This window comes from Meles meles, chromosome 4 (assembly GCF_922984935.1).
Source record: "Meles meles chromosome 4, mMelMel3.1 paternal haplotype, whole genome shotgun sequence".
Taxonomy (NCBI): Eukaryota; Metazoa; Chordata; class Mammalia; order Carnivora; family Mustelidae; genus Meles; species Meles meles.
Genome location: NC_060069.1, coordinates 102,680,237 through 102,701,397, shown reverse-complemented (window position 1 = coordinate 102,701,397; position 21,161 = coordinate 102,680,237). Strand labels below are relative to the sequence as shown.

Sequence of the window (21,161 nt, the reverse complement as noted above, 5' to 3'; positions counted from 1 at the left end):
TCTTTACATTTTGGGATGCAGTTTCTTCTAACCAGCTAAAATATACCCTGAATCTAGTGTATAGTTCTATTCTTTTCACCTGTCTTATCATATTATTTTTTCTTCTTTTTTTAATCTTTTTTTCTTTTCATTAGTCATTTTTAATTTTCATCTTTACAGTTACATTCCAACCTTTCAATGTATTATATATTTTCTTTCTTTACAATTTTGAAATCTAGTTTCTTCTAATATACCAAAACACACCCAAATTCTGGTGTATGGCTCTGTTCTATTCACCAGCCTCATTATATTCTCTCTCCACCCACACCCTGACCAACACCTGCCCCCACCCAGTTCAGGTCTCTTCTGTTAAGTGTGTATTTCTCTGGGGTCATTGTTGCCCTTTAAGTATTTTGTTCTCTTGTTCATCTATTCTTCTATGGACAAAATGACAAGATGGAAAAACTCACCTCATAAAAGAGAGCAAGAGGCACTACTGACTGCCAGGGACCTAATTAATAGGGACATTAGTAAGATGTTGGAACTAGAGTTCAGAATAATTATTATAAAGATACTGGCTGGGCCTGGAAAAAAAGCATAGAAGACACTAGAGAATCCCTTTCTGGTGAAATAAAAGAACTAAAATCTAATCAAGTTGAAATCAAAAAGGCTATTAATGAGATTTCATCAAAAATGGAGGCTCTAACTGTGAGGAAAAATGAGGCAGAAGAGAGAGTTAGTGATATAGAACATCAAAATGATGGAGAATAAAGAAGCTAAGAAAAAGATAAACAGCTACTGGATCATGAGGGAAGAATTTGAGAGACAAGTGATAACATAAAGTGAAACAATATTAAAATAGTTGGGCTCCCAGAAGAAGAGGAAAGAGAGAGAGAGAAGCAGACGGTATATTGGATCAAATTATAATGGAGAACTTCCCTAATCTGCGGAAGGAACCAGGCGTTCAAGTCCAGGAGACTCGAAGATCCCTGCTCAAAAAAAAAAAAAAAAAAAAAAAAAAAAATCCAATAAAAATAGGTCAGCACTGGGGTGCCCGGGTGGCTCAGACATTAAGCATCTGCCCTCAACTCAGGTCATGATCCCATGATCCTGGAATCAAGCCCCGCACTGGGTTCCCTGATCAGTGGGAGGACTCCTTCTCCCTCTCCCATTCCCCCGGCTTGTGTTCCCTCTCTTCCTGTCTGTCAAATAAACAAATAAAATCTTTAAAAAAAAAATAGGTCAATACCTTGAAATATAATAATAAAACTTGCACATCTCAGAGACAAAAAGAAAATCCTAACAGCAGCTTGAGACAAGAGGTCCATAACCTATAAGGGTAGAAATATTGGACTGGCAGCAGATCTAGCCATAGAGCCCTGGAAGGCCACAAAGGACTGGCATGATATATTCAGGGTGCTAAATGAGAAAAATATGCAGCCAAGAATATTTTATCCAGCCAGGATGTCATTCAAAATAGAAAGGTAAAAACCTTCTAGGACAAACAAAAACTAAAAAAGAATTTGTGATCACTAAACCAGCCCTTCAAGAAATGTTAAAAGTTGGGGCGCCTGGGTAGCCAGTGAGTTAAAGCCTCTGCCTTCGGCTCAGGTCATGATCCCGGGGTCCTGGGATCAAGCCCCACAGTGGGCTCTCTGCTCAGCGGGGAGCCTGCTTTCCCCTCTCTCTCTCTGCCTGCCTCTTTGCCGACTTGTGATCTCTGTATGTCAAATAAATAAATAAAAATCTTAAAGTTAAAAAAATATATATTAGAAGTGATCCTTTAAGTGAAGAGAGAGCCGGAAAGAAACAGAGACAACATACAGAAACAGTGACTTTACAGGTAATACAATAGCACTAAAATCATATCATTCAATAGTTACTCTGAATGTAAATGCACTAATTGCCCCCCAGTCAAAAGACACAGGGTATCAGACTGGATTAAAAAGCAAACCCCATTGATAAGCCATCTTGAAGACTCACTTTAGACCCCAAAACACCTCCAGATTTAAAGTGAAGGGGCAGAAAACCATTTTTCATGCTAATGGGCTTCAAAAGAAATCTGGGATGGCAATCCTTACATCAGACAAACTAGATTTTAAATCAAAGACTGTAAAAAGAGATGAGGAAGGATACTATATCATAATTAAAGGGTCTATCCAACAAGAGGGAGAGCAGTCTCTATGCTAAGCAAGGAGCCCAATGCAGGACTTGATCCCAAGACCCTGAGATCATGACCTCACCTAAAGGCAGATGTTTAACTGACTAAGCCACCCACATGTCCCTACAGTATCCTTTCTTAAAACTCTTCAGTGTGTCATAGAGGGAACATACCTCAATATCATAAAAGCTATATATAAAAAGCCTACAGCAAATATCATTCACAATGGGGAAAAACTTAGAGCTTTTCCCCTAAGGTCAGGAACATGGCAGAGATGTCCACTAACACTACTGCTGTTCAACACAGTACTAGAAGTCCAAACCTCAGCAATCAGACAATAAAAAGTAATAAAAAGCCACCAAATGGGCAAAGAAGTCATCAAATTTTCACTCCTTGCAGATGACATGATATTCTATGTAGAAAACCCAAAGACTCCACCCCAAAATTGCTAGAACTCATACAGGAATTCAGCAAAGTGGCAGGATACAATCAATGTACAGAAATCAGTTGCATTTCTATACACTGACAATGAGACAGAAGAAAGAGAAAGTAAGGAGTCAATTCCATTTACAACTGCACCAAAAATCATAAGATACCTATGAATAAATCTAACCAAAGAGGCAAAGAATTTGTACTCAAAAAACTATAGAACACTCTTGAAAGAAATTGAGGAAAACACAAAGAAATGGAAAAACATTCTATGCTCATGGATTGGAAGAATAAATACTGTCAAATGTCTATGCTACCTAGAGCAATCTACATTCAGTGCAATTCTTATTAAAATACCATCAACATTTTTCACAGCAGTGGGACAGATAATCCTAAACTTTGTATGAAACCAGAAAAGACCCCAAATAGCCAAAGGAAAGTTGAAAAAAGAAAAAAGAAAAATCCAAAGCCAGTGGTATCACAATTCCAGACTTAAAACTCTATCACAAAGCTGTAATAATCAAGACAGTATGGTACTGGCACAAAAACAGAAACATACATCAGTGGAACAGACTAGAGAACCCAGAAATGAACCCTCAACTCTACAGCCAACTAATCTTCCATAAAGCAGGAATGAACATCCAGTGGAAAAAAAAAAAAAAAAAAAAAAAAACAACAGTCTTTTCAACAAATGATGTTGAGAAAATTAGACAGCCACATGCAGAAGAATGAAACTGGATCGTTTCCTTACACCATACACAAAAACAGACTCAAAATGGATGAAAGACTTAAATGTGAGATAAGAGTCCTTCAAAATCCTTGGGGATAACACAGGGAGCAACCTCTTCAACCTTGGCCACGACAACTACTTGCTAGAAACATCACCAAAGGCAAGGGAAACAAAGGCAGAAATGAACTATTGAGACTTCATCAAGACCAAAAGCTTTTTCACAGCAAAGGAAACAGTCAACAAAACCAAAAGACAACTAACAGAATGGGAAAAGATATTTACAAATGCCTTATCAGATAAAGGGTTAGTATCCATGATTTATAAGGAACTTATCAAACTCAACACCCAAAGAACTAATCGAATCAAGAAATGCACAGAAAGCATGAACAGACATTTCTCCAAAGAATATCTACAAATGGCCAATAGACACATGAAAAAAGTGCTCAACACCACTCAGCATTAGGGAAATGCAAATCAAAACCATAATCAGATACCACCTCACACCAGTCAGAATGGCTAAAATTAACAAGTCAGGAAACGAAAGACGTTGGCAAAGATGCTGAGAAAGGGAACCCTTTACACTGTTGGTAGGAAGGCAAGCTGGTGCAGCCACTCTCGAAAACTGCATGGAAGTTCCTCAAAAAGTTGAAAATAAGAGCTACATTACAACCCAGCAATTGAACTACAGGGTATTTACCCCCAAAATACAAATGCAGTGATCCAAAGGGGCATCTGCACCCCAATGTTTATAGCATCACTGTCTATAATGTCCACATCAACATTCAAACTATGGAAGGAGCCCAGATGTCCATTGACAGATGAATGGATAAAACAGATGTGGTGTATACACACACACCACACACACACACACACACACACACACACACACACACACACAAAATGGAATACTACTCAGCCATCAAAAAAATAGAAATCTTGCCATTTACAACAATGTGGTTGGAACTAGAGGGTACTATGCTAAGCAAAATAAGTCAATCAGAGAAAGACAATTATCATATGATCTCACTCATATGTGGAATTTAAGGAGGAAAACAGAGGATTATAGGGGAAAAGAAGAAAAAAAATAAAACAAGACAAAATCAGAGAGAGAGATAAGCCATAAGAGACTCTTAATCATAGGAAACAACTTCAGGGTTGCTGGAGGGGAGCCATGTTCCAGCCTAGCCCACACTATAGACAGGATAGTGTCTAGAGGTGAAGACAAGTAAGTTCACCAGTGTAAGGAGCAAGGAGAGGGGAGCGGCCATAGGCAAACCTCATCAGCTCACTTTTCAGTGTATTTCTAATTGTTTACCTCAGTCAAAAATAAGAAGTGTTTGGTATTTTTGTCCCTAGAAAATGGCCCATTCATACTGTGTGTTTTGAAAGGACATCAGTATCCACTATGTTCTGCTAAAATAGGTTTTCATTTTCTGAAACTACTATGTCAACGACAGAATCAAAATAACAAAAGGTCCCCTCATAAAATGCACTCCAAAGATGCTGTAAATTAACTTTGACTAGAATTTAAATATTTACCACAAGGAAAACATTATCTAAAATACACTGGCCCTGGAAGTCAATGACCACTCATCTTTTTCATAAAGTGACCTTGGTGAGAAAGAAGAATCTGAGCAAACTAACAGGGTGATCTGGAAGGCTTTGATGTGGATGCTACTGACCTAGTGTCAAGTAAACTTACCCTAATACATCCATCTGCCCCAATGGTGATAACTTCACCCTCATCCAGCATTATCTGGTTAATGGGACCCTGATGACAAGACTTCCTTGCAGCTCGACAGAGCTCAACCTTGATGAGGCCTCCTTCCCACAACAGCATGTTGCCCCACTCTGATCCTGAGAGCACCTGGCAGGTATACAAAAAGGAAGGAATGTGCATTAAAAACATACATACATGGATATTTAGCTCTCAGAAGGCAGGTGAGAATTATTTTTATAGCTTATCTCTCTTGATTATGAAAGTTAAAAAATATATAGAAAAATAAGAAACTATAAATATGAAAATTCGCCACTTTGGAAACAACAACTAATCACATTTGGATGAATTTCTTCCTAACATTATGGGTAGTTTTACATCATTGTAATTAGGCTGTGCATTGCTAGTAATTTCTCAAGTATATCTATAATAGCTTTCTTTGTACATATCTTAAGGGCATAATCCAGGAGTAGGATTACGGGGTCAAAAATTAGAGACATGTTTAAACTCTTGATAGACAAGATTCTATTTTTTTATCTTCTGTTTTGTTTTTTATTTTTATTTATTTTTATTTTTTTTTAATTTCTTTTCAGTGTTCTAGAATTCATTGTTTATGCACCACACCCAGTGCTCCATGCAATATGTGTCCATAATACCCACCACCAGAATCACCCACTTCCCACCCCCGCCCCTCCAAAACCCTCAGATTGTTTTCAGAGTCCATAGTCTCTCATGGTTCATCTCCCCCTCCAATTTCCCCCAACTCCCTTCTATTTTTTTTTTATTATGTTCAATTAGCCAGCATATAATACATCATTATTTTTTGATGTAGTGTTCAGCAATTCATTAGTTGCATATAATACCCAGTGCTCATCACACATGCCCTCCTTAATACCCATCACCCGGTTACCCTATCCCCCCCTCACCCTACCCCCATCTGTAACCCTCAGGTTGTTTCCCAGAGTCTCTCATGGTTTGTCTCCCTGTCTGATTTCCGCCCATTCAGTTTTCTCTCCCTTGCCCTGTGGTCCTTTGCACTATTCCTCATGTTCCACATATGAGTGAAACCATATAATAATTATCTTTCTCTCCTTGAGGTATTTCACTTAGCATAATACCCTCCAGTTCCATCCATGTCGATGCAAATGGTGTGTATTCATCCTTTCTGATAGCTGAGTTATATTCCATTGTAAATTCTAGTTTTTAAGAGTGATAATATTAAATGTTATAAGGTGTTTCAAAAATTGTGAGGCCATTACTGAACTCAGCAGATTATAGCATAATAATATCAATTTCAAACAAGAATAATCATTTGAAAGCAGCTCCTATTTATCCATTTTATCCAGCACTTCCCAATTGTGTACCACCAAACACTGGTTCTTAGGATGTTTAACTTGTATTAGATAATAAGTTGTACTAATTAAGTATTGACTCTGTGCCAAGTGCTGTTTGAGCATCTTATATATATTAAGTTATTTAATCCTAAAAACCCATAGAACTAGGTACATTTATTGGGGGTACCACATACAGTTATGCAGGTTGGTTATTTATTTTCCCAGAAAAGACAGGCCAACAGGAGCCCTAACAATTACTATTCCCATTTTATAAAGGAGAAACCCGAACAGAACAGTTAAGTGGCTTGCACAAAATACCCACAGCAGTCAGGATTTTAAACTAGGAAACTTCACTCAAAAGTTCCTGTCCTAACACTACTTCCAAAGACATATGCTTGGATGAACAAAATCAAACAAGTTTCTTTTCTCCAGGACTCTGTGGGGACTTTAACATAGAAGTGTTCACTAGAAATTACCGAGAGGAATTTTTAGATCCAAAGGAATCTGACCAAGAAAGTCTTATTTTCACAGAGCTTCTGTGCAGACTAATGTTCCATGAAACACCCTTGGGAAGCTCAGATCTAGTCCTTGCCTGCCTGCTCCTCACCGGCACCCCAGTTCCCTCTCACCTAGACTAATTTACTCAGTCTTTTCCACCTCCCCAGTCCACTCATCTTATCCATTCTGCTAGTTTGACTTATCACCAAACCTCAGCTCGCTTTCAACAGTCATTATTTAGAATTGCTTTCTTCTGTCCAGTAACAAAACCACCAGAAACCACCCATGCCCGGCCGGCATTCCCTTCTGAAAGGTCAGGAATGCTTAGCTTTATTTTTCCATTTGTCCTGAAAAATGAAATGAAAGTGACATCTTCTTGTTGGCTCATCCCCTTGACTCCAGATTTCCCTTCCCTCAATTCATTTGGCATGTTGTGGCCAGATTGATACAGAACTTCATTTGCAACTCTACTCTTCCAGTGTGTGATAGTTCTGCCTGGCTATTAACCTACTTACACATAAGACCCAACTATACTTCTCAACCTAATTTCCCACTCTTTGCCAACATGAACACTCTTTCCTGAGTAGCCTTCTAAATATAGGATACGATTCCTAACTCTAAATATTTCTTTTGTGTCTCTCATTTTAAATGGCTTCTTTTCTCCTTTACATACAACCCAAACACTACTGAAACTTTTAAAGATATATCTTATGGCATGTTTTGCTTTTGTTTTTTGTTTGTTTGTTTTTAAGATTTTATTTATCTATTTGAGAGAGAGAGAGAGAGAGCAGGGCAGAAGCAGAGGGAGAGGGAAATATTCTCCAGCAGACTCCCTATTGAGCACGGAGCCCTACCTGAGGCTGGATCCCAGACCCCTGAGATCATGCCATGAGCAAAAACCAAGAGTTAGATGCTTAACTGACTGAACCACCCAGTCACCCCTTGTGGCCTGTTTTTAACAATCTCTATCTTACTTTAATTTCTTCCATTATTCAGAATTTGAAACTAAAATTATTTGTGATCATTTTATAGCTTTGGATATATATTTATTTAACTAGCATCCAAGGCTTTTGATTTCCTCCCATACAACATGATTCCAAATTGAGAATATCTATTAGGTAGATGACCAGTCCCTTTGGTTCCTCAAAGTAATATTTATATGCTAGCATTTATTTTAACGGAGATGTTCACAAATAATACTGTATAACTCATCCTAACAGGAAGCCAAATACAATATTAATGGAGAATTGATCCTATAGCAATATGCCCACAAATTTTTGCAAAAGGAAGAGAGAAAATAAAATAACAATGTTATAGAACAAACTACCAGATTAAAGTTGGCATGCATCTCCAGGTGCCACTGTGAAGTGGCTCAATATTCCTAAATAATAATCTGACAATGAAAGAAAAATCCACAAGACTATATACAACCTTTGGGCCAGTAAGTCCTCTTGGAGCATCATGGCAAAAGAGGAGGGACAGATAAACATTATAAACAATGCAACTCCATGATGATGAATAACAATGTATCACTATGTTAATATATTAAAATACTTGCATACTTTACATATGCATGTATAATATTTAGTAAACAACACCAAGAAAGGATATTTACATATGGATTAGGACAATTTCCTAGAACTACATTAATTAAAACTGATAACCTGAAGAGCCAAAATTGAACATTCATTATGTGCTCGCTTCAGCAGCACATATACTAAACATTCATTATATTTACAATGATAGTGTCCATCATTAATAACACTGGCAGGGCTTTTTAGAATGTCTAATAGGCTTTCATATATTTTCATTTTGAAAACATGATTTTAGGGGCGCCTGGGTGGCTCAGTGGATTAAGCCGCTGCCTTCGGCTCAGGTCATGAAAACATGATTTTAGGGGCGCCTGGGTGGCTCTGTGGATTAAGTCGCTGCCTTCGGCTCAGGTCATGATCTCAGGGTCCTGGGATCGAGTCCCGCATCGGGCTCTCTGCTCTGCAGGGAGTCTGCTTCCTCCTCTCTCTCTGCCTGCCTCTCTGCCTACTTGTGATCTCTCTCTCTGTCAAATAAATAAATAAAATCTTTAAAAAAAATAAAAATAAAAAAAAAAACATGATTTTATTATTGTGGAATAGTGGCTATACTCACCTTCCCATCTGGGAGCTGCATGTAACCTTCTATATCAGTAGTGGCTGTTTTGCCAAATCGACCCAATGAGCCCTGAAGCTTGAGACCAGTGAACGTTAGAGCCATTTCCCAGAACCTACAAACAAGAAAGAGACTGAATGTATCTCAAAGAGGCTTTATCTATGTTTATTCTCCCCAAGTATTTACATGTTTCAGAGTCACATATATATTTCATTTGCTCATTCATTAATATGTATTAAGTGTCAACTACCTGTCAGACAAAGTTCTAGGCAATATAAATTCAGAATTGAGCAAAATAGACAAATTCCCTGCCTTTGTGGATATTTTATCTTAGAGTCCTGCTGTTCTATACAACTGACCCTAGCCAAGTTTGACTATTTTAATTTAGATTTAACGTAATTAACACTAAACCAAATTTAAAACTCCATGTTTCAGTCAGACTAGCCAGTTTCAAGTACTCAATAGCAAAAATGTAGCTAGTGTCTATGAAATTGGACAAAATAGAACATTTCCATCTTGGCAGAAAGTTGTTCCATTGAATAATACCATTTTAGAAGATGCAAACGTTTTCAAAAAATTTCTGACTTACTTGTGTAGTTTAAGAGTCGTTTCTTAATAACACTGTGCTCTCATTCTCTCATGTATAAAATGAGACTACTAATAGCACCTACCTCATAAACTTGTTGAAAATCTCTTAGAACAGTGGCTTATACATAAAAGCGATGAATAAATGTTAGTTATTACTAACATTTTTTATTAATAGTCTAAGCAAGTGAACAGATGATGAACATATAGAAAAAGAATCTGGTCTGCCAACTAGATATAAAATAGATAATGGATGGTATCAACAAGCCAATAATATGAAGCCAAAAGCTTAAATAACCAACATCCTTCTCCATGGCTATGACAGGTCCCCTGATCATACATTTCCATATACTCTGTTTCTTCTATAGCACTTCACACATGGAATTATTTAATTTCTCTCTCCAAAGATACAATGCAAAGAAAATATGCATTCTACTGAATGATGGGAAAATGTAAAGAGAAATTTTTAGCCTATAGCTAGCAGATTACTTGAGAATTCCCCCAAATTTCCATCTTAAAATCTGTTCAATTATTCTATATCTCTAATGAATAAATAAGAAGAGAGCCAGGTTTAAATTGGAATAAGAGCAACTTAGGATAAAGATGTCTTTCTTGAAAAGGACACTGGAAATCTAGTTATGAGCAGCTTGAAGGTGCTGATAGAAGGTTGTTAAATAAATGCATAAGACAGGGTAGAATGAAGACAGAAAAAGACAAAATCATTCTATCCTGGAAAAGAGAGCAGAGTATGAAAGAGTGAAAAGGACATGGAATTTAGAGCGAGAGCCCTGAGATCAAGAGTAGGCTCTGTTAAAATTTAGTACTGAGGGTCCTGTGTTAGGATGTCAAAATGACTTAGCCATCAAACAATATTGCTACCACAGGGGCACCTGGGTGGCTCAGTGGGTTAAGCCTCTGCCTTCAGCTCAGGTCATGATCTCAGCATCCTGGGATCGAGCCCTGCATCAGGCTCTCTGTTCAGCTAGGAGCCTGCTTCTCCCTCTCTCTCTGCCTGCCTCTGTGCCTACTTATGATCTCTCTCTCTCTCTCTCTGTCAAATAAATAAATAAAATTTAAAAAAAAAACAATATTCCTCCCACAGATTTAAAAGTGGATCTGAAAACTCAGTATGCCATGTTCGTAAGCATTATAAAAACTCTTTTAGGTGGTAAAGCCTATAAGAAGGCAGCAGGATAAATTCTTTTTAGCTATACTGGTTTCAGTCATAAAAGCCCCATATCCAATTAGAAAAGCAGCACTACAGTTAGTTTTGAAGAGAACACATTTAAAAATTATCCTAATATTAACATCAGCACAAATGTCTCCAGCTGGCTGATCCTCTCAGACAATATCCTTAATGATAATCTACCAGCACCTGTACCAGTCACACAACCCACTTGATGTGGCCTGATCCTGACGTAGTAAGCTGCTCATCATCTTCAGGATTGAAAGTAACCTTAAAAACTTCCTGGGAAAAAGCTTTTGTCCTCAGTATGGGCTGTTCTTCTTTCCAATTCCAGATGGTCAGTGTGTAATCAGGGCTGCTGCCAACAGAGGCTAGCAAGGTACCACGGTTGTCAAAATCCACATAAGCATAGCCCAGCTCAGTCCCATCTGAAAGGATGAATGAGAGTCTAATGAACAAAGGCAACGTTTATTTCGTTTTCAAAAGTATATTATTTAAAAGAAAAAAGGAGGGAAAGAGAGCAAGTGAGCCCCCTTGGTGATAAGTATTGATGAAAGAATGCCAAGAATTCCCAAAGAAAGGATCCAAAAATCATGTACCACCCTTGGCTTTAGAATGAAATACATAACAGGAGAGGGGAAAGTGAAGAAAGTGCATGAGAACACACTCCCTTTTATGAAGTGGGGGAGGGGGATACAAAATCATGTTAAATGGCAGAAAGAGATCAATCTGTAATTAGAAATTTGCCACTGAAAAATTCATCAAATAAAAACAGGGGACTTCAGATTTCTGGTTATGCATGTAAGGAGCTTGAAAGTCACCATTTTATCCTAACAACAAATAAAAATCTGGACACAGTAAAAAATCAACAATTCTTTGTGGATTTCATAAGTGAGGGAAGGACATGGGCAAATGGCTGCTCCCAGGACAGGAGAGACTGGTGGGTGAGATGTATTTGCAATTTACCACAGCAGGAACATCCAAGCAGCAGAGAGAATCAGCGTCAGGGTGATACAAACTTATGTTTTAACTGAAGAATTGCGGGGGGGGGGGGGGGAGGGGGGGGGTGGTCAGTGTGGACAAGTCTGAGAATTAAAAACTCCAGGAGGAGTGGAGTCACTGAGAATTAAAACCTCCAATCAGGGGCGCCTGGGTGGCTCAGTGGGTTAAAGCCTCTGCCTTCAGCTCAGGTCATGATCCCAGGGCTGGGATCGAGTCCCGCATTGGGCTCTCTGCTCAGCAGGAAGCCTGCTTCCTCCTCTCTCTCTGCCTGCCTCTCTGCCTACTTGCAATCTCTCTCTGTCAAATAAATAAAATCTTAAAAAATAATAATAATAATAAATAAAAATAAAAACTCCAGTCATAGGTGGGCCCCAACAATATTGTGAGATGTATCCCCAGGAGCTTGACCAGGTTCCCACAGTAAATACGAGAAAAACACCTCCACCTTTCAGCAGGGAGAGGGAGAAAAGGAACCATTTTGAAACACACCAGAACACTCCATTCTTCTTAATAAAGCCTGTCCTCGGGAGAAACTAATTAACCAGAGCCTAACTAACCTGGGGAAGGAATTCTAACCCCCTCTAATTATGTGGTTTTGGAATACAGGTGAGGTTCGGTGGGTGGTGTCCAGAGTCTATGACAAAGAATTGTTGAGATGTCTTTGGTGCAAAATGGTGCTTTTGTTAAAGCACAGAACAGGACCCATGGGCAGAAAGTGCTGCTGCACCAGCATTGTGAAGGATGGCTGATTATATACAATGGGGCTCAGGGAGGTTTTCAAAAGAACTTTCATATGCTAAAGAAGACCTACAAGATACCAGAGGCTTTGCCATTGTCAAATTACCCTTGTTTTTCCTTCTAATAGAAATCAATTAAGATAGTTGGGAGCTTCCTGGAGGAACATACACTCTGCTGCTTCAATGGCTGCAGGTTATAAGGTCATTTAATTGTACCTACATTTCCTTCTGGAAACTAGGTTATTGATAGAAATGCTTTGTTCTTGTAGATTGCCAAGGCATTTGTAAACAGAGAGAGACTCATGTCTTGCAGGATTGTGCTTTCTATAAGTTAACTATTTGTTTTTCCTTTCCTTAGCTTTAAGGCAGCCAGGGATGTCTAAGGAATGTCACACATATCCCTTGGTGGTGGGGGGGAGGATTTGTGGGATATAAGCTTCTGCTTTGTCCTCAGCTTGCCTTCTGTTCCCACCAAAGGGGGAGAAAACAACTCAGAAACATTTGTGAAGTTCAATTCAGAGGCAGAGGCTCACTAAAAATTTGAGACCTAATCGGAGAACTAAAGAGCACTTCCCTTCCCCCTACACCTTCCCACCAAGTTATAAAAGGCCTATTTACAGCAATTATCTGTCCCAACTACACCATGTCTGACTATCAAGAAAAAATTACAAAGAGACAGAACAAGCATCAGAACCCGATATGGCACAGATGTTGGCATTATCAGACTGGGAATTTAAAAGAACTATGACTAATATGCTAAGGGCTCTAGTGAGTAAGGTAGACAATATGCAAGAACCAATGGGCAATGTAAGCAGAGAAATGGAAATCTTAAGAAGGTACCAAAAGGAAATGGTAGAGATAAAAAAAGTTATAACAGAAATGAAAAATGTCTTTGGTGGCTCCTTAATAAACTGGACACAGTTGAGGAAATAATCTCTGAACTACAGAACAGATCAAGAGAATCTTCTGAAAATGGAAGAGCAAAGAGAACAAAGACTGATAAAAACGGAAACAAATATCTAAGAACTATGGAACAGCTACAAAAATGTAATGTATGTAGAAGGCGAAGAAAAAGAGAAAGGAATGGAAGAAATATTTGAAAAAGTAATGACTGAGAATTTCCTGCAAATTAATATCAGACACCAAACCACAGATCCAGGAAGCTCAGAGAATACCGACTAGAATAATGTCCAGAAAACTACAGGAAATGAAGATAAAGAATTCCTAAAAAAAAAAAAAAAAAAAAAAAAAAAGCCAAAGGGGAGAAAAACCTTACTACAGAAGAATGAAGAATTATATCCAACTTCTCAGAAACCATACAAACAAGAAGAATAGACTGAAATATTTAAAGGAAAGGAAGGAAAAACCCCCACCAACCTAGAATTCTGTACCCTGTGCAATTACTCTTAAAAAGTGACAGATAAAGACTTTATAGACAAACATTGAAGGGATTTGTTGCCAGGAGACCTGCTTTGCCAGAAATGTTAAAAAGAAGTTTTCTAAACAGAAGGCAAATAACATAGGTCAGAAACTCAGATATACATAAAGAGATGAAGAGAACTGAAGAAGGAGTAAGCGAAAATACAATAAAAAACTTCTGATGTTCTTAATTTACATAACAAATAAGTTTGTTCAAGAAAAGAAAACTACAAAACAGTATTTTTCATGAACATTGATGTAAAAATCCTCAATAAAATATTAGCAAATTGAATCTAACAATGTATAAAACCAATTGGATTATTATTTTGTGGATATCAACAAACTAATTTTAAAGTTCGTACAGACAGGCAAAAGACCCAGAATAGTCAGCATAATATTAAGTGAAAAGAACAAAGTTGGACTGATAATACCTGACTTCAAAAATTCCTGTAAAGCTACAGTAATCAAGACAGTGTGACACTGGGGAGAGAGTCGATCAATGCAACAGAAAAGAAAACCCAAATACAGACCAAGAGAAATACAGTCAATTGATTTTTGAAAGAAGGCAATAAAACAGAACAAAGACAGTCCCTTCAACAAATGGCACTGGAATAGCGGGACATCCATAAGCCACAAATAAACAAGCAAAAAATAAAATAATGTAAACACAGACCTTACACCTTTCACAAAAAATTAATTCAAAATAGGTCATAGGTCTAAATATAAAATGCAAAAATATAAAACTCCTGGAAGATAATGTAGAAGAAAACCTAGATGACCTCAGGTGTTGGTGATGCCTTTTTAGATTTCACACCAAAGACAGACGGGATCCTTAAAAGCAATCACTGATAAGCCAAACTTCATTAAAATGAAAAGTTCCTCTGAGAAGGGCAATATCAAGAAAATGAAATAACAAGACACAGACTGGGAGAAATATTTGCAAAAGGCATATGTGATAAAGGACTGTTCCCCAAAATATACAAAGAACTCTTCACGCCTAATAACGAGAAATTAAAAACTTGATTACAAAATGGGCCAAAAACCTTGACAGCCTCACCAAAAATATGCAGATAACACATAAACATATAAAAAGACGCTCCACATCCTGTCATCATGGAAACACAAATTTTAAAAAAGCAGAGCTACCACTAATACACCTATTAAGAATGGCCAAAATCCAAATCATTGACAACGCTGAATGCTGGTGAGGATGTGGAGCAGCAGAAACTCTCACTCACCGCTGGTGGGAATGCAAAGTGGTACGGCCACCTTGGAAGACAGTTTGGCAGTTTCTTACAAAACTAAGCAGACCCTTACCATAGGCTCCAGTAATTGTGCTCTTTGGTATATACCCGAAGTAGTTGAAAATGTATGTTCACACAAAAGCCTGTACTCAGATGTTTATTGCAGCTTTATTCATAATTGCCAAGATTTGGAAACAACTAAGATGCCCTCAATATGCGAATGAATAAACAGTGGTACTTCCAGACAATGGAATACTATTCAGCACTAAAAAGAAATCAGCGATCAAGCCATGAAAAGGAAACTTCAATTCATATTTCTAAGTGAAAGAAGCTGATCTGAGAAGGCTATACACTGTATGATTCCAACTATATGACATTCTGGAAAAGGCAAAACTGTGGGGACAATAAAAAGATCAGTGGTTGCCAATGGGACAATCATGAATAGGCAGAGCATAGAGGAGAGGATTCTTAGGACAGTGAAAACACACTGTAGGAGATGATAAGGATGGATATACATCATTAGACATTTGTCTAAACCCACAGAATACAACACCAAGAGTAAACCCCAGGGGACACTGTGGACTCTGGGTGACTATAATGCACTAACAGAGACTAGTCCTCAGTAAAAATGTACCCGGTAAGTGATGTTTGTAATGGGAAATGTTATGCATATGTGGGGGAAGATGGCTATGGGATATCTCTGAACCTTCCTCTCAATGTTATTGCAAATCTTAAACTGCTCTGGAAAGTAGTCCATTTAAAAAACTAACTAATCAAAGTTATTATATGGAGAATAAAATTTATAAGAGAAATGTGGTGATTAATGTCATTTGTGGCTATTTTAATCCAGGTGGACCTTATTCAATCAGATGAAAGTCCTTAAAAGCAAAACTGAAATCTCCCATGAAATTCTACCTGAACATGTAGCATCAACCCAGCCCAAGAATGTCCAGCCTAGGGGTGCCTGAGTGGCTATCAGTTAAACAGCTGCCTTCAGCTCAGATCATTCATCCCAGAGTCCTGGGATCAAGCCCCACATCGGGCTCCCTGCTTGGCAGGAAGCCTACTACTCCCCTCCTGTTCCCCCTGCTTGTGCTCACTCTTTCTCTCTTTCTCTCTCTCTATGTCAAATAAATAAATGAAATCTTAAAAATAATAATAATAATAATAAAGATTGTCCAGCCTACCAGCCTGTCCTACAACCTTCAGACCTGCTAGCTCCCACAAGTGCATAAGACAACTCCTTTAAATAAAGTGTCTCTGGAAGACCCTAAATGTTGTTAACCTTGAACACGGAATATTTTAGAGGATGTACTGAGCTCACCTTGAAGGATTCTGTAGGGCTTCAGTGAAGGATACTCATAGATGATAATCTTTGGGAAAACTCCTTTTTCAGCTACTGTGAAGTAAGTTTTATCAGGATGCACCTATAAAGAGTACAATCTCACTTAAATAGTAAAAGGAGAATTTTCTTATAGTCCTATTAATGTAATATTTAGCTTGTGTGATTTTATAATTTATTAGAATCCCCTTTAATAGAAAACTTAAAAATAGGCATCTGATAAGTACGTGGTGATGGATGTGATTTAAAATGAAACCTGCGGGAAAAAAAAAATGAAACCTAGGGTGCCTGAGTGACTCAGTGAGTTAAAGCCTTTGCCTTTGGCTCAGGTCATGATCCCAAGGTCCTGAGAGCCTGCTTCCCTTCCTCTCTCTCTGCCTGCCTCTCTGCCTACTTGTGATCTCTGTCAAGTAAATAGATAAAATCTTTAAAAAAAAAAAAAAAGAAAGAAAAGAAAAGAAAGAAAGAAATCTAAGGGAATGCTCATTTTAAGTTTTACTTTTGTTAATAGAGCCATCTCTACCCCTACAATTTTTTTAATTGCCATCAGAAGAGCTAGAACAATGGTTCTCAATCATTAGCACACATCAGAACCACAGGATGGCTTATTAAGGCACAGAAGACAAGCCCTACCAGCAGAGTTTCTGATTCAGTGTATCAGGGGTGGGCCCCCAAAATTTGCATTTCTATCACTAACAAGTTCCAGGTGATGTTGCTGCTGCCAGCCCTGGGACCACTCTTTGAGAACAACTAAGTTAGATGAATTGTTTACCCTCCATATATAAATCGGATTAGCTTTTTGTACAGAAAAATCCATGTTTCTAGAGTAGTGTTTACAGCTCAGTTTTTAAAAACGCACCTTGGACAAATTCATTGCAAATGTCTATAAACTTACTAGAAGTGAGAAAGATATAATATTTCCAAGCCAGATGCAGAGGAAAATAGAGTAAATACGCCCCAGGTAAACTATTTGTGTCAGCATTTCAAGTGATAGCAGTATAAATCTTACAGAATTATATGTTTATTCCTGGTATTTTTGTTCATTGGTAAGCCAATGTGCAGGAAGAGTCAATGAATATTTTAAAAATAAAAATAGGCTCTTACAAAAATCAACTATTTAAGACACATATTGTGCTTTATAAAATTCTATTTTCAGTTACCATTTTGCAACTCCTGATTTTAAACCTGTGATTTTAAACCTAAAAAAGAATTTGTGATCGCTAAACCAGCCCTTCAAGAAATGTTAAAAGTTGGGGCACCTGGGTAGCCAGTGGGTTAAAGCCTCTGCCTTTGGCTCAGGTCATGATCCCAGGGTCCTGGGATCGAGCCCCACATTGGGCTTTCTGCTCTGCGGGGAGCCTGCTTCCTCCTCTCTCTCTGCCTGCCTCTCTGCCTAGTTGTGATTTCTCTCTGTCATATAAATAAAATATTAAAAAAAAAAAGAAACTCTGTGGGGGTGGGCTTGGTGTTTTATTTTTAGTGGAGACCTGGAATTAATGAGTCATTTACTTTATATTCAACATACAGATTCACCCTATCTTTTCTGAAAGATAGTTGATATGTCCCCAGAACCCACTTCTCACAGGTTTCTCACTGCTTTGCAAGAACTCTTCTCGTCCACAAATGGTTAACTGCTTCAGGGGAAAATGAAGTGATGAGGACAGCTGAGGAAAGGCCCCTGCCACTCTCCAGGCTCTGACAGCCCCAGCACTCATGGACATCCAACTGCCCAGAGTCCAGGAGGATGATAAGGACTGCCATTCTTTTTTTTTTTTTTTTTTTTAAGATTTTATTTATTTATTTGACAGACAGAGATCATAAGTAGGCAGAGAGGCAGGCAGAGAGAGAGAGGAGGAAACAGGCTGTCCGCAGAGCAGAGAGCCCGATGCGGGGCTCGATCCCAGGACCCTGAGATCATGACCTGAGCCGAAGGCAGAGGCTTTAACCCACTGAGCCACCCAGGCGCCCCGAGGACTGCCATTCTTGACCACAGAACACCTACTGACCTCAGACCAAATTATTGTACAACAAAATAGAAATTTCAAAACTACATAATGGGAGAAAAGAAGAAGTGCTAGTTACCTGTTTCTCAGCACTCTGCAGGTGATGTGGACCTTAGGGTACATGACACCTCAGGGTGGCCCCTGACTGACTTCTCTCCACAGAACTCAGGACCCTCAAGTTGGGCCTGTGAATATTTGCACACAGCTGGTGCCACGGTATCACGTACTTGCATGGATCTAGATTTTTTTTCTAGGTTTTTTGCTTTTTAATATGAGTCTTGTCTCTTTAGATGGATTTGAAACTCTTTGAATTCAGAGAGGTCATGAACCTTTTGTCATTTAAATACCTGCATATTCTGAGTACTGTTGGACACACAATGTAATATAATAAATTCTTGTTGGGGTGCCTGGGTAGTTCAGTCGGTTGACATCTGACTTTGGCTCAGGTCATGATCTCAGGGCTCTGGGGTTCTGGGATTGAGCCCCACATCAGACTTCACACTCAATGGGGAGTCTGCTTGTCCCTCTCTCCACCCCCACCACCTTCCTCCCCCACTTCTGTTCTCTCTCTCTCTCGAATCCATAAAATATTAAAACAATAATCCTAATCAGTTCATTAATTCTTGCTGGGGGCAGGGACTTTGCCATGCACCCATGCTATGTACAGGTCAATGATCAAGAAAGAAATAATCATGAGACTCTCCTCACTCTTCCCTCTCACCAGGTCCTGCTTTGATAGCCACTCTAAGTTCTATTTGTGGACCTCGGATTTTCTTTACCTTCTGCATTCCCATTCATGTCCCTGCTTCACTTCTCAGAGCAAGAATCTTCAAAACCTCTCCACTCACCTCCCTTTCTAAATACCCTACCAGGGCCCATCTAATTTAGTCAAAAGTATTTCCCACTACCCCCTGCTAGCTTTGCCTAGTCTCTCCGTTGGATCTGCACCAGGCTTTCTGTGGGAAGCCCTCCACCTCTGCAGGGCGTGGTGATGTGGGCCCTGCACCTGCCAGTTCTGTCTGGGCTGTTCACACCTGACAGGCAGGGCGAGAGCAGGGCAGACTTCTATTTAGACCATGATCCTTCTAAAAAAACTCTTTGAGCATCTACTATGGAAGTGCTGCTTGTATGTGCCCCAAATCCTGTGTGTTTCTCCTCCTTTCCCTGTCTCACACAGCCTACTCTGAACAGGGCCCCTCTCATGACTCTAAAGGGACCAAGAGGTGTTTCTCGGGTTGTTATTGGAGAGAGCAGATCTAAGGACATCTACTTTTAAGGATGACAGAGTAGAAAAACAGTCAAGGGGAAAACTCAGGTATGGGGCCAAGTGCTATAGAGAGCTCGAGTAAGAGACAGCTAAAAAGGTATTCTTCGGATTTGGTTACTCAGCGGGCCATTGGTCACTTTAGTAAAGGCAATTTCAGTGAGGTGGGAGGGGAAGAGACAAACATGGCTATGAAGGGAAAGGCCAGCAAGTAAAGAGAAGGCATGGTTGGTTTAGAAGTGCTTTTATGAAGACATAAGTTGGTTTTATGAAGACCAGTTGGTTTAGTGTGCTTTTATGCTGAGGATGAAAAGAAGGAGGGGCCAAAGATATAAGAAAGAAGGTGACTGATGGAGACAGGCATCTGAGGAGGAAGGAAGACAGTCTCCAAATCACAAGCAAATCTTTTTGTCAACTGCTCAAAAATTACTGAATGTACAATGTATACTTGATCTCCTAATGTTTGATTTTATACCCACATCTTATCTGGCACTTATCCCTATTTATGATTTGAATTATCATTTGTGCTATTCATCTGAGTATTTTTGCAGAATGGGAACAAAGTGTTCATTATGAAAAAGCTGCAGGACTGTTGGAAGCCACTTAACCTCTATCAGCTCCAGTTTCCTTATCTGCAAAATGAGATGATCGTATCATTAACACAATGTTGCAGTACTGCACAGAGACCATGTCAGGGAATGGAGTGGCTGTAATCGTCGAATTGAAAATGCCTAAATCCCGCAATACTGCCTATGGTATTGGCACCTAACAGCTGGGTTGGTCCAAGAAGAAACAGATACAAAAAGATAGATTTTTTTTTCCAAAGTCACCAACAGCATACCCCAATGACACCAATTCCTCTACCACTGCTACTTCGCAGGTACATCTGTTCCTTGGTTTTCAAATTCAGAAAGATCAGCTGGTTCCCAGCTATGTAGAGCACAGTATTGCTGTCCAGAAGTTGTAGGTTGGCCCGCTTTCTGCAGTCATAACCAAAGGAATGACTGAGGGAAAGTTGTTAAGGAAAAGGAGTTTAACAAAGTAAGCATCCTAGAGACAGGAAACGTAATGAAATAAATGTATTTTTAAAAGCTGTGCCATTAGGCAAAGGGTCAGTGTTGGAGTAGTTGAATTATACTTTGAAACTCAGTTTTTATTACCTATGCAACTTTGTTTTTCAATGAAGTGAAAATTCTTATATTCCGATTTTGTCAATATTTTGATTTTCATAGGGAGATCCTGCAATACTTTTCTTATAAAAGAAAAGTATTATATAGGCCTCTTCCTTGAAGCTGAAAGGCAATGTGTTTAAAATTCTGACAGAATGTTTCAAAGTTCTGACAAACCAGTGATACTGTGACTAGTATAAAAAATCCACATAAATGT

At 38.8% G+C, this 21,161-nt stretch overlaps 1 protein-coding gene across 1 annotated transcript in view; it reads right to left on the bottom strand.

Annotated features, from left to right (window-relative positions):
* The window catches only part of CFAP44 (cilia and flagella associated protein 44), a 147,997-nt gene that overhangs the window by 112,693 nt on the left and 14,143 nt on the right, over positions 1-21,161 (bottom strand). Inside the window, exons 5-9 of the mRNA XM_046001509.1 lie at positions 20,617-20,779; positions 16,491-16,593; positions 10,976-11,192; positions 8,994-9,108; positions 5,002-5,166 (exon numbers count right to left, since the gene is read on the bottom strand). Coding sequence (XP_045857465.1) covers positions 5,002-5,166; positions 8,994-9,108; positions 10,976-11,192; positions 16,491-16,593; positions 20,617-20,779 — 763 coding nt within the window. The remainder of the gene's footprint in view (positions 1-5,001; positions 5,167-8,993; positions 9,109-10,975; positions 11,193-16,490; positions 16,594-20,616; positions 20,780-21,161) is intronic.